This window comes from Colobus angolensis, unplaced genomic scaffold, assembly GCF_000951035.1.
Source record: "Colobus angolensis palliatus isolate OR3802 unplaced genomic scaffold, Cang.pa_1.0 Scaffold37, whole genome shotgun sequence".
NCBI classification, from domain to species: Eukaryota; Metazoa; Chordata; class Mammalia; order Primates; family Cercopithecidae; genus Colobus; species Colobus angolensis.
In genome coordinates this window covers 8694721-8708344 of record NW_012117043.1, presented here as the reverse complement: position 1 = coordinate 8708344, position 13624 = coordinate 8694721, and the positions used below count along the sequence as shown (strand labels likewise).

At 42.9% G+C, this 13624-nt stretch overlaps 1 protein-coding gene across 2 annotated transcripts in view; it reads left to right on the top strand.

The window, feature by feature from the left end:
• The window catches only part of HLF (hepatic leukemia factor), a 60290-nt gene extending 49069 nt beyond the window's left edge, over positions 1–11221 (top strand). Inside the window, exons 3-4 of one of the 2 annotated variants that reach the window (XM_011953751.1) lie at positions 1607–1827; positions 6797–11221. In XM_011953751.1, the coding sequence (XP_011809141.1) occupies positions 1607–1827; positions 6797–7012 (437 nt within the window). In that variant the 3' untranslated portion in view covers positions 7013–11221. The remainder of the gene's footprint in view (positions 1–1606; positions 1828–6796) is intronic. The other variant, XM_011953752.1, reaches the window with a different exon arrangement.
• Positions 11222–13624: the final 2403 nt, after the last annotated feature.

Here is a 13624-nt window from a genome sequence, read left to right as displayed (position 1 = left end):
GGAAAATACAATCCCCATTTGAATCACATGTGGTTCATTTTCTGAGGTAATCTCAAGAGGCACAAGATCAAATCTAGCTTGACACCATCCAGTACAGAACTCAGCAGTCTCTAGAAGCTGGAGCTGAGCGACAGATTGGCTAATGAGAAATCTCCATCCTCTGCCAGCGCCTCAGGGCCCATCTCTTCCTCTTTGGCAAGCAGGATACAAAGAGAGCGCAAAGCAGAGTGGGGACCTAGAAGGTCACCCAGAGCATTCATTTTGCAAACTCCCCACCAGGTCTTTCCAGAAGGCAGATGAGCACGGTTTCACAGTTTTGCTAGAATGCAAGCCAGTGGCTTCATGCTTCGACCTGGGGTAGGTTTTAGTGAAACCTAAAGAATACTTCACACACTGACCTACCATTGGCAGTGAGGAAGAGGAGGAGATGCGCCAAACACAGCTGAACTACATCCTCTCATTTATTCATGGGGCATGAGGGGAGCGATTGTAAAATTCAGATGAAAACTAGAAGTTAAAATTCAGAGCTCCCAGCATAAACATTTGGTCTAGTATGAAGTTCACTTTCACCAGTAAGACACATTGAGAAACACAAGAAACCCATTGTTCTGTGGATGTTTGTGCATTTCAGTGGTCTTGCCTATAGGACCCTCAAGTGGAAGTTAGATTGTCTCTATTATGTTCTTTCTAATTTGTTAAATATTTCTTGAACTAATCCCCTTCTCACTATCTCCATTGCTACTGTTAATATGTACACTGTTTATCACAACAGCCTTGTATCTGATCAGTCCGCAGCCGGGCCCCATGCAATCCGTTCGTCATGCTGCCTGAGTCTTCCTTCCAAACATCAGCTGTTTGTCACTTCATTGCTCAGCATTCCTCAGTGACATTTGGATTTTTAAAAATTATATCCCCACTGCCCACCTTCTTGGCCACGTCTCTTGTGCTCACACCTCTCCCTACTCCATGTTTTCTTCTGATTCAATGTGACAGCTACCCAAGACTTTATGTGGTTCTGCAAAAATGCAAACCTCTGTCTTGTCTTGGAGCCTAAAATACCTTTTTTTTTTTTTTTGACTAATTACTCTTTGTCTCAAGATGCAGCTGTACCAAGTGTCATCTCTAGGAAATGCTCCCCAACCTCCTTTGTGTTACGTACCATTTCCTCACACTGTGGAAGCACATGAGATTTACTTCCATCCCAACATCTACACTCTCCCCTAACAGACTATTGGTCTATCTCCCTGACTCACCTGGAAAACACCTTTAAGGTGAAAAATACGTAGTTCTGTTCATTGCATCTTGCAGAGTGCCTGGCAAATGTGTGATAGGAAAGAATGAACGTGTATCTTTAAATTGGGCTTCTCCCTCTCTAGTTTTTGAACATGTGTATGTGGGTTTCTGTTTTGCCTGATGTGACGTGAGTCAAGTCATACTCAACCTGCTGTGTTCTCAGAAATGCAGTGAGGATGAGTAAGATAAATCATGTTAGGATCATATATAAGTGAGCTGAAGACTCTTACCACTCATCTCAGACCATCATTAAGTAGCTGCCTACTGGGTCTCTCTAGGGTGTTCATGAATTAAAACTCCTGTGTTGTTCCAGGTCAGCTGTTGCCAGCAAACCGCAATACACCGAGTCCCATTGATCCTGACACCATCCAGGTCCCAGTGGGTTATGAACCAGACCCAGCCGATCTTGCCCTCTCCAGCATCCCTGGCCAGGAAATGTTTGACCCTCGCAAACGCAAGTTCTCTGAGGAAGAACTGAAGCCGCAGCCCATGATCAAGAAAGCTCGCAAAGTCTTCATCCCTGATGACCTGAAGGTAAATTGGAACTGGTAATCAGTCCTTGGGCAAATGGAGAGTGGTATCTGCAGACAAATTAAAAGGGTGACCCCAGGAAGATCCCAGAAGCTAGTGCATGAAGGATTTCTGATTTCTTTTCCTGTTTCTTGGCATGTGACTTCTAGGCAAGTTGTTTCCTGTCTGGGTGTGTTTTGAAATACACTTTTATGTCTTGATGCTGAACAGAAACAAGGAGAAGCGGTAAAATGGATTTAAAGTCCACAATGGAGTGATTTTAAGCCCACAAAGGAAGCAAATGTGCTCTTATCTGCATGCAAACCCATAAAAGTCTAATACAATCAAACCCCAAATCTTTCAAGGTTGGAAAGAGAAAGGAAATCATTTGAGAAGGGCATCGGAACCTCATCTCCCTCGAAGGCTTACCTTTCTTTTAGGGAATTTGTGATAATTTGCTGCTGCCGTTTCCCTGTAGGCTGCGGGGAGTAACAGCCAGAGACAGGTCCCTCCTCCATATTGCCAACCTTGGATGACCAGGGTGGGATTTTGTGAAGGAAACTGGTAGTTCCCTGACACCATTTGTATGTACTGTTCACTTTGTATCTTAAGTAATGATCACTTGAATATCTCACTGCTAGGTTAATTCTGAGTAGGTTTTCTCTGAAGTGTTGAAGGGACACATTATTTATAAAGGGAAATAGATTTTACCTTGGAAGTCAAATGCAGCTTAAAAGAAAATTAACCAGACACACTTAATGATACCTTAGGATGAAAATTCTTTCCAAAATCATGCCATGTCTGCTAATGCCAAAGTAGAACCATTTCTTATTAACCATTGCTTAGAACTTTCATGCTTCTTTCCAATCCTATGGGTACTAGAGATACGAGTATTACATAGTCAAGGCCTTGGAACCAGACATAATTAGCCCTTTTTTACTGTCTGCCCCCCATCTCTCAAAGCTAACTATGGTTCCTGTGTAGAGGCACTCCTAGGCTGGGAAATAGGAATTTGAGACATCGTCTGAACTGGCTTAGACCACTTGTTCCTGCTTTACATATCTAGAAAAAATGCTGGAAGCAGAACTACCTGGCAAACTTAAATCACTGCTGTCATCCACATTCCTGACATTACCTTAATTGATGCAGAATAGGAAAACGTCAGGGCTGAAGGGGACCTTAGAGATTCATTTGTCCAAAGTTATCACCTTGTACTTGAGAAAATGCAGAAAATGGAAAGCTGAGGTCAGCAGATCACTACCTGTTAGAGGAAGGCTTAGCCTGGCTCCCAGGTTATCTAGCTTCGCAAAAGGTCACAGCAGCATGTAGGCCCTGACAAGGGCTATAACGGGCCTGTGGGTGACAAATCAGTGGCTGTCACCCTGAGAAGCAAAAAAGGAAATCACATGGTAAAAACACCAGAAAATCTAAAGTAGTCAGGACATTGATGGTTAGACCAAGATGGGGTAAGAAAGGGGCACCATGGGCTCAGGTCTTGGGCAGTTAGGTACCTTATTTCAATGAGATGCCTTTCCTAGTCTTGTCTTGTTAGTGATCCAATTTTTTGTGTATTTTAAAGCCTCGTATCTTAAACTAAAGCCAGGGATCCTGTTCAACAGGGATTTCCTCTTGAATGGAGGGTAGTTTAAAAGGATGCTGCTATGAGTGATAGATAGAACCTCCAGCTAGACCTTCACAAAGTCTCCACATTCACCAAGGAGCAAGATTAGTTAATAACCCAGGTAACCTTGGCAACAAAGAGGCCAAGCAAAAACTGTCTGTGCTGGAATTACACATATTGCTGCTGTCATGGTCAGGCCTGACCTTTTCACATAGCAGTGGGGGAATGGGCTGGCACATTGTCCTGCCCGGTGTCCTTGGATATTTTTTAGTTATGGATGAAGTCTCAAGCTAAAGACCATGAGCTAATATAAAGCAGGAAGCAGAGCTGTAACACGTTTCTCCTTCTGGCAGAAAGGTCTGAGCTAAGGGTAGGTGGGGGAGAAGGTGTTTCTGGCCCCCAGAATTGGACAAGTAAACCAATTTAATGAAATGGCCCCCACCAAAAATGATCTTCCCTGCAGCTGCCTGAACTTCCTCTCTTGAACCAGTCATTTGGGTTAGCATGCATGCCCTGGAGAATGAAGGGAGAATTGAGGTTGACATGCTGGGGTACCTAGCTGAAAATCCATTTAATCACCTGGCTTTCTTGATGCTTTTAAGGGTCCATTCATTCACTTGATGAATATTTTCCAAATGCTAGTGTGTGCCAACCCGGTATCAGGGGCTGGGAATACTGAGGTGAGCCAATACTGATACTGTTCCTGCTTTCATGGAACTTCTAGACTGGTGAGAAACAGGGAGTGTTGACCTGTTGGCTGGGGCAGGGCTAAGTGGGTGCCTTGTTGCATGGAGGTGACTGGGTAGCCAGATAGCATCAGCACCTGGGAGATAGAGGGAAAGGGGGCAGAGGATGGAGTGCCAAGTTTAGTTTATCAGCCCTGCTCAAAATCCCGCTTCCCCCTGCCCACAACCATTCTGCGATAACAAAGGGAGGTGAGCTGATTTTTCTAGTCCAGGACACTCCTTTCATCATTCCTGCCTTCTGTATCCTCTTCTTGACCGGGTTCCCAGCTCCCCTCCCTCCCACCTGAAAGGTTTGTTTTGCATTCCACACCTTGGCTGGCTCATCTGCATGTGTGGACAGGTGAGGCTAGGAAACAAAGCACTTTAGAGTGAGAAGAGCTCTAATAAGTTAGAGAGAAGTTGGTTGTTACCCTGAAGTCAGCTGGTGACTCCCTGGGCTTTAAGACCTGGTCAGAATTGTCTTAGACCACACCAGGCCTGTGGCCTATGGTGTGACCTCTTCATTCCCCCCCCATCACAGACATGCAGTTTCTACAGTGTTCCAGGGGCTCGTTCTTATGTACTCCTTCGCTTCCTGGGCTGCTGTTCCCCTGTGTGCAGACTCTGATACATCCTATGTGCAGACTCTGACACATCCTAAATCAAGTCCTCTTTTGAATGCTCTTGGAAACCACACTCCCAGGCACATTGTTGGGTATAGATTTACTGATACTGTGAAGGGAGTGGAACCCAGGCTTCCATCAAAACACAAATAACTTCCATCAGAACTGGAGGCTTCACCACTGTTGTTAATATGCCTTTGGGCCCCCTCACCAGCATGATGTCATGGACTCTCCTGGCCCCTCCCAGCCTCTCCCCTGCCTCCAGCTCCCCTGCTCGCTTTCAGAAGCACAGACAACAAATATGGCCAACAGCTGTTGCACACCTGCCCTAGCTTGCTTACCTAGGTATTCTTCAAAGAGCAGCCTCCTCCCTCCTACCCAGAAGAATTCTGGTATCATCTATTATGAAAATTGTTTTTGTTAACCCTGTTACATATAGTTATGAAGTGTATAAAAAGCTGGGGGTGCTTTATTTAAGATGATAGTACTGGTTTGTGGATGGCAGATAGGAGGTGTCTACACAGTTTCTATCCCACACTTTCTGTATTTGTGCAGGGCAAATGCCTGTTGAGGGTAATGGGCAGTTTTGGGGGTGGACCGCTGACCTTAGACTTTCCTTGCAGCCTTGGCCCCAACCCATTTGACCTCCTCCAATGCCAGCTGCCCCTTGGAATTCTGAGGGGGCAAGCACTGGCCTGATCCACTTATTCTGGGTGTCATGTAACTGCAGGTAGTAGAATTGCTAGGACTGAGGGATTTGCTGTTGCAAATTGTTGAAAAAGGGGAGTTGCAAAATTCACCAGGTGGCACCATCAATGGATTGGGAAGATCTAAAAGAAGATCCCTGTTTCTTAGTCTTCTTAAGAAGTTTTTCCTTTCTGTCAGGGATCCAGCAGCGGGGGTGGAGGGCAGGGAAGGAGGGATTGTTTTTACACTGACCACAGTAAAATATTACTCAGGCTAATTAAGGCCCAGAGCACAGTTAAACAGGAAATTAGAGTAAATTATGTAAATGCTGGCTGCCAATATGAGTACATTGATGAGTGACAGGTTGAAGGCTTTTTTTTTAATTTCTATTTTTAATTACCAAAGTGTATGTATCCATTATATGATATTGTAATGGTTCAGAATAATATAAAAGGTAGAAAGTCTTACCTCTTTCCTTTGCTACTGCGAATTCCCCTTCTAGAGGCCCTGCTTTTATAGATTAGTATAAATCATTCTGCGCCTCTTTCTATGAATATGTTATATGATTTTTGATCAGACTGGGATGAGACCATACATATTTGTGTATAAACTGTCATTGTTTCCACCCACATAGTCACATACTGGCATATCATGAACATCTTTCTGGTGCAGGTGGGTCATTGTTTGTAACAGCTGCCAAGTATTCCTTTGTATGACTCTATCATAACATGGTTATTAAATCTCCTATGCATAGTTTTTCCTCATTTTTTCTACTGCACATAATGCTGCAGTGAACAGTTTATGCTTGTGTGTATATGCACATGTATGAAGATTGCTACAGGACAAAATGCTGGAGGTGGAGTTGCTAGATCAATAGTATATGCGTTTAAATAGTTGATAGATATTGCCAAATTGCCTTCTAAAATTTTTGCGCCAACTCATACCCAAAAAAGCATATGAGTGCCCATGGAGGAAAAGGGTTCTTAAAATAAAATGTTAAGCAGGGAGAGTAAAGAAAGTTGGAATGTCATTTAAGGGTGAGGTGAGCCACCTGCTTTCCATTCAGCCTCTGATCTCTGCTTCATTGAGCACACCTCTACTGGGCAAAGAGTAGGAGCCTGTTGGGACAGATTGGTGGGTACTTGCTCCAGGAAGGAAGTGTGGCTCATGGGCCACGCCCTCAGACATGCAGAAACTGTAAAGGAAGGAGACACAAGCTAAGAAACCCGGGTTGGCACCTCTGCACAGTCCTGGAGCCTGCCCGTGTCCTGGCTGGCACTGGACTTTGCTGAAATCTAATATCTTGTTTTTTTTTCCCTTCTGTAACTAATGAGCAGGATGACAAGTACTGGGCAAGGCGCAGAAAGAACAACATGGCAGCCAAGCGCTCCCGCGACGCCCGGAGGCTGAAGGAGAACCAGATCGCCATCCGGGCCTCGTTCCTGGAGAAGGAGAACTCGGCCCTCCGCCAGGAGGTGGCTGACTTGAGGAAGGAGCTGGGCAAATGCAAGAACATACTTGCCAAGTATGAGGCCAGGCATGGGCCCCTGTAGGATGGCATTTTTGCAGGCTGGCTTTGGAATAGATGGACAGTTTGTTTCCTGTCTGATAGCACCACACCCAAACCAACCTTTCTGACATCAGCACTTTACCAGAGGCATAAACACAACTGGCTCCCATTTTGGTGTGCATCTGTGTGTGTGTGCGTGTATATGTGCTTGTGCTTATGCGTGTGGTCAGCGGTATGTGCGTGTGCGTGTTCCTTTGCTCTTGCCATTTTAAGATAGCCCTCTCATCGTCTTTTAGTTCCAACGAAGAAAGGTGCCATGTTTTTACTAGACCGAGGAGCCCTCTCGCGGGTCTCCCATCCCCTCCCTCCTTCACTCCTGCCTGTTCAGCGTTGCTTCGTGTTCGAGCTTACCTACTCTTCCAGGACTCTCTGCTTGGATTCACTAAAAAGGGCCCTGGTGAAATAGCGGATCTCAGTTTTTTTAAGAGTACAAGCTCTTGTTTCTGTTTAGTCCGTAAGTTCCCATGCTAATGAGGTGCACACAATAACTTAGCACTACACCGCAGCTCTAGTCCTTCACAATTGCTTTCCTCTTACTTTCAGTTTTGGTGATAATCGTCTTCAAATTAAAGTGCTGTTTAGATTTATTAGATCCCATATTTACTTACCGCTATCTACTAAGTTTCCTTTTAATTCTACCAACCCCAGATAAGTAAGAGTACTATTAATAGAACACAGAGTGTGTTTTTGCACTGTCTGTACCTAAAGCAATAATCCTATTGTACGCTAGAGCATGCTGCCTGAGTATTACTAGTGGACGTAGGATATTTTCCCTACCTAAGAATTTCACTGTCTTTTAAAAAACAAAAAGTAAAGGAATGCATTTGAGCATGGCCAGACTATTCCCTAGGACAAGGAAGCAGAGGGAAATGGGAGGTCTAAGGATGAGGGCTGAATTTATCAGTACACGAGCCAAAAACTGCGTCTTGGAGTAGCCTTTGACATTGATGTGCTCGGTTTTGTTGTTTCCCTTCCCTGACACGCTGCCTCGCCCCCCACTTTTCTAGTTACCTTTTTCCATATCCCTCTTGATATTCAAAACAGTTACTTAAGATTCAGTTTTCCCATTTTTTGGTAATATATATATTTTTGTGAATTATACTTTGCTGTTTTTAAAAAGAAAATCAGTTGATTAAGTTAATAAGTTGACGTTTTCTAAGGCCCTTTTTCCCCAGTGGTGTCCTTTTTGAATGCCTCATAAATTAATGATTCTGAAGCTTATGTTTCTTATTCTCTGTTTGCTTTTGAACGTATGTGCTCTTATAAAGTGGACTTCTGAAAAATGAATGTAAAAGACACTGGTGTATCTCAGAAGGGGATGGTGTTGTCACAAACTGTGGTTAATCCAATCAATTTAAATGTTTACTATAGACCAAAAGGAGAGATTATTAAATCGTTTAATGTTTATACAGAGTAATTATAGGAAGTTCTTTTTTGTACAGTATTTTTCAGATATAAATACTGACAATGTATTTTGGAAGACATATATTATATATAGAAAAGAGGAGAGGAAAACTATTCCGTGTTTTAAAATTATATAGCAAAGATATATATTCACCAATGTTGTACAGAGAAGAAGCGCTTGGGGGTTTTTGAAGTCTTTAATATTTTAAGCCCTATCACTGACACATCAGCATGTTTTCTGCTTTAAATTAAAATTTTATGACAGTTTCGAGGCTCGTGATGACGAATCCTGCTCTAAAATACACAAGGAGCTTTCTTGTTTCTTATTAGGCCTCAGAAAGAAGTCAGTTAACGTCACCCAAAAGCACAAAATGGATTTTAGTCAAATATTTATTGGATGATACAGTGTTTTTTAGGAAAAGCATCTGCCACAAAAATGTTCACTTCGAAATTGTGAGTTCCTGGAATGGCACGTTGCTACCAGTGCCCCAGACAGTTCTGTTCTACCCTGCGGGCCCGTACGTTTTATGAGGTTGATATCGGTGCTATGTGTTTGGTTTATAATTTGATAGATGTTTGACTTTAAAGATGATTGTTCTTTTGTTTCATTAAGTTGTAAAATGTCAAGAAATTCTGCTGTTACAACAAAGAAACATTTTATGCTAGATTAAAATATCCTTTCTCAATGGGATTTTCTAGTTTCCTGCCTCCAGAGTATCTAATTCTTTAATGATCTGGTGGTCTTCTTGTCAGTCCATCAGCAATGCTTCTCTCATAGTGTCGTAGACTTGGGAAACCCAACCACTAGGATATTTCTGCTAGGTGTTCATTCTGCCACAAGCTATAGATAACAGCAGGAGATGGGGCTGTATCAGAATTGCAGTACAATTGGAGTTGCAATACATTGTTCAGGTGAATAATAAAATCAAAAACCTTTGCAATCTTAAGCAGAGCTAACTAAAAGATATCAATATGAGACACAAGTGGACGTAGAGTTGGCCTTTTTACAGGCAAAGAGGCGAATTGTAGAATTGTTAGATGGCAATAGTCATTAAAAACAAAGAAAAATGATGTCTTTAAGTGGAGAATTGTGGAAGGATTGCAACATGAACCATGCAAATTTATGGCCATATCAAATGGTAGCTGAAAAAACTATATTTGAGCACTGGTCTTTCTTGGAATTAGATGTTTATATCAAATGAGCATCTGAAATGTTTTCTGCAGAAAAAAATAAAAAGATTCTAATAAAATGTATTCTCTTGTGTGCCAGGAGAGGTTTCAGAAACCTACCTCGTCTTAAACATTTAAACAGTTTGGAGTCTGTACAGGTGCCTTATATGTAAGTCATTGTCACGATACACACACACAAACACTCCCTCTAGACTGGCTGCCTATCCATCCAGGGCAGTTAACTAGCAAACAAGGCAGATCTGCTCCATGGAGCGGGAGGCCCATGGCTTGACTCTGAGTGATTTGGGTCAACCAGGGTCAGACACATGTCTGCACACTGCAGCTATTATGAGAGTCCCTTTGTCATTTTTCACCTTTCCATCCTAAGCATCTTTCAGAAATTAATTATTTGGCCATTAACAGTGAATCCAAATCATATCACACTGACATCATCTAGAGATGATTTGGAAGGAGCAGCTTAGGACCTCATGATGAGGTCACATTGTTGTTTCTTTTGACTAGAGTTGGCAAAGAAAGGCAAAAATTGACCAGCCTGTCTTTCTGCTGGTGCTGCCTTAAGGAGGTAGTTAGTGGAGGGGAGGGCTGTAAATCATTACTTCTTTCTCTTCAGAAAGTGGCCACTTTGAACCATTCAAATATCACATTATTGTCAAGACTGTGATAGGCCTTTTGTCTTCAACTACAACAGGCCTCCATGGACCCATCCCTCGAAGCAGAAGGACCCTTTGAGGAGAATGCAGATGGGATTCCACAGTGGGGTGGGTGGGAACCTGTACTAGATAACCCAGAGGTTCCTTCTAACGCACTGGTTTGGTGGGGAACTCACGGTAATTCCAAATCTACATTCGAAGGTCTAGGGTCTGTTTTCAGAAGAAGCAAGAAGAATTATCAGTGGCACCCTCCCCACTGTCCCAGGGTAAAACAATAGACATTCTGTGAAATGCAAAGCTATACTTTGGTTTTTCTAGTAGTTTATCTCATTTTACCCTAATCTTCCTTTAAGGAAAACTTAATCTTTATCACAGTTAATTAGAGCGATCCCAAGGCAGGGGACCAGGCCTGCTTGCCTGTGTGTGATGGCAGTTGGAGATCTGGATTTAGCACTGGGGTCTCAGCACCCTGCAGGTGTCTGAGACTAAGTGTTCTGCCGTCCAGGTGGCGATCACCTTCTGCTTCTAGGTACTCCCACTGGCAAGGCCAAGGTCTCCTCCAGGTTTTTTCTGCAATTATTAATGTCATTTAAAAAATGAGCAAAGCCTTATCCGAATCGGATATAGCAACTAAAGTCAATACATTTTGCAGGAGGCCAAGTGTAAGTATGTGTGTGTGTGTGTGTGTGTGTGTGTGTGTGTGTGTGTGTGTGTGTGTGTGAATAAGTCGACATAAAGTCTTTAATTTTAAGCACCTTACCAAACATAACAATAATCCATTATCCTTTTGGCAACACCACAAAGATTGCATCTGTTAAACAGGTACAAGTTGACATGAGGTTAGTTTAATTGTACACCATAATATTGGTGGTATTTATGCTGTTAAGTCCAAACCTTTATCTGTCTGTTATTCTTAATGTTGAATAAACTTTGAATTTTTTCCTTTCTTTCATGTATTTTTATTAACAGTTGGCTAGCAATGGTATTCTGTTCTCACCTCAGTAGCAAAGAGACCATTTATAGATTATTACCTAGATAATAAAATGATAATACTATATAATTAGTAATAAATTAACATTTATTGGGTAGTTATGTGCCAGACACTGTGCTAAACACTTAGATGGAGTATTTTATTTCATATTAGCTCTATGAGGTAGGGACAATTATTATCCCCATTTACAGAAGACAAAATTGAAAGGGGAGTTAAGTAGCTTACCTAATGTTACAGAGGTAAAAGCGGCTGAGATGAATTCTGATCCCTGGAATGAGCATCATTTAGAGGGCTGGTTCCCAAAAGCCAGTCCACAGACTATCTCCTTCTCTAACATATATAAAAAATAATTCAGCAACATCTAGGAGTATAAATCCAGAGATTCGGAATCAGTAGTTCTTGGATGGGGCCCGGAAATCTGAATTTTTAAAGTGATCCCAGCCAACTCCCATGTGCAGCCAAGTAATTGGTGTCAAGGATTTATAGACTTGGCTCTTAATTCAAGTTCATGACCCTTGGGGGATCCATGCAGAAGCTTCAGAAATTCCATAATTATCTGAAATTGTATGCAACTTTTTTGTGTATAAACACATTTATTTTGCAGTAGAGAAGACTTGTCGCTTTTTTTCTTTTACTTCCCTGAAGGAACCTGTGATGCAAGGGGGAGTAAAACCCCTGATTCCTGTAAGAAGGCTGATGTAGAGCAGTGGTTCTCAGCCCACGAAGCCCAGTGGATTCCCCTGGGGAGCTCAAAACCGGCTGTGTGGGGCTGCAGCCCAGGCCAAGAAACTCAGCATCTCTGGCGTAGTGAGAAGGGGACTCTGTGTTGAGGAGTAGAATTCTGGATTCAAATCTGTCACCTAGTGGGTATGTGACCTTGAGCAGCTTCTAAACAGTTTTGAACATAAATGTCATCTGTAAAATGAAGGTATACTCACTTCTGAGGGTAGTGGGGAGGACGAATGACAACAGATGAATTGTGTCTGGCACATCCGAGGCCTTCAATAGATAACTGCATGGGGCCCACGGGAGTAGAATGTATGCCTTGAGCATTTTTCCTATTCAATATTTCAGACCATTTGTTCCTTCAAAGAGGACAGAAAACCATTCCCCTGCTCACATGCTGGAGCATGATGGCTGATGGTGTGAGAACGGATGGTACGCCATTTGAAATGTCCTTTCATGGTATGACTGCATCAACAGTTCATAGACTAGCACCAGCTTTGTGCACAAGGTCGATGGGCATCTCTTACTTGGTGACAACCTCCAGTTAAAATTGAGTGGTTACAAGTTAGGTTCAGCTCTATTTTCACCCATCAAACACCTTTCACCTTTTTGTTGTTGTTGTTGTTGAGGTGGAGTCTCACTCTGTCACCAGGCTGGAGTGCAGTGGCGTGATCTTGGCTCACTGCAACCTCGGCCTCCTGGATTCAAATGACTCTCCTGCCTCAGCCTCCCGAGTAGCTGGGACTACAGGTGCGTGCCACCACGCCCAGCTAAGTTTTGTGTTTTTAGTAGAGGCAGGGTTTCACCATGTTGGCGAGGATGGTCTCCATCTCTTGACCTCGTGATCCGCCCACCTCAGCCTCCTAAAGTGCTGGGATTACAGGCATGAGCCACCACACCCAGCCCACCTGTCACCTTTCTCAGAGGAATAAGAATAGTGACCTTAGCTTAAGATTCTTCTGGGGCAACTGATTTTATATTTGGCATCTTCAAATCTTTTGGAGGAAATGACTTCCTGCCTGGAGAGCATTTGGACTCCGTGATGGCAAGAATTCATACAAAGCCGAGCTGCATAGACTCCCAGTCATACACAAGTCCTCAGTCCCTGGGGGCCCGTCACATGCTGCATGTAGGATGGCTCTTCCATGCACGCTTAAACATACCACACCACCCAATCAAGCCCCTCTCTTCAAAGCATACAAATTCAGTTTCCTCATTGAAAATCATTCCTAGAAGTGTCTTTGGACATCTTCAGCTAGGAACCGGGTGAGAATTATTGAAATCTTGTCTTTGTGGTCAGAAGATGGCTTCTTGGTAATAAATCAAAAAGACCCTTTAGAAGAGATAGGACTAGGCAATGGTGGCAAGCATCCTCTGCCTCTCTGGGTTTTGAGTCAGGAAGGACTTGGATCCAAAGTCCCTGTCTCTAACTTCCTTTTATCCTGCAAAGCCTGGCACGATGCCTGGAAACAGTACAGAGAGATAACAGTTATTGAGTCCTAAACCTGTGCCTTCCACATCTCCTTTAATCCTTACACTACAAAACAGGTACTATTATTATCCCTGTTTTGCAGATAAAGAAATAGGCTTATGGAAATTAGGCAATCAGCTTTTTTTTTTTTTTTTTTTTTTC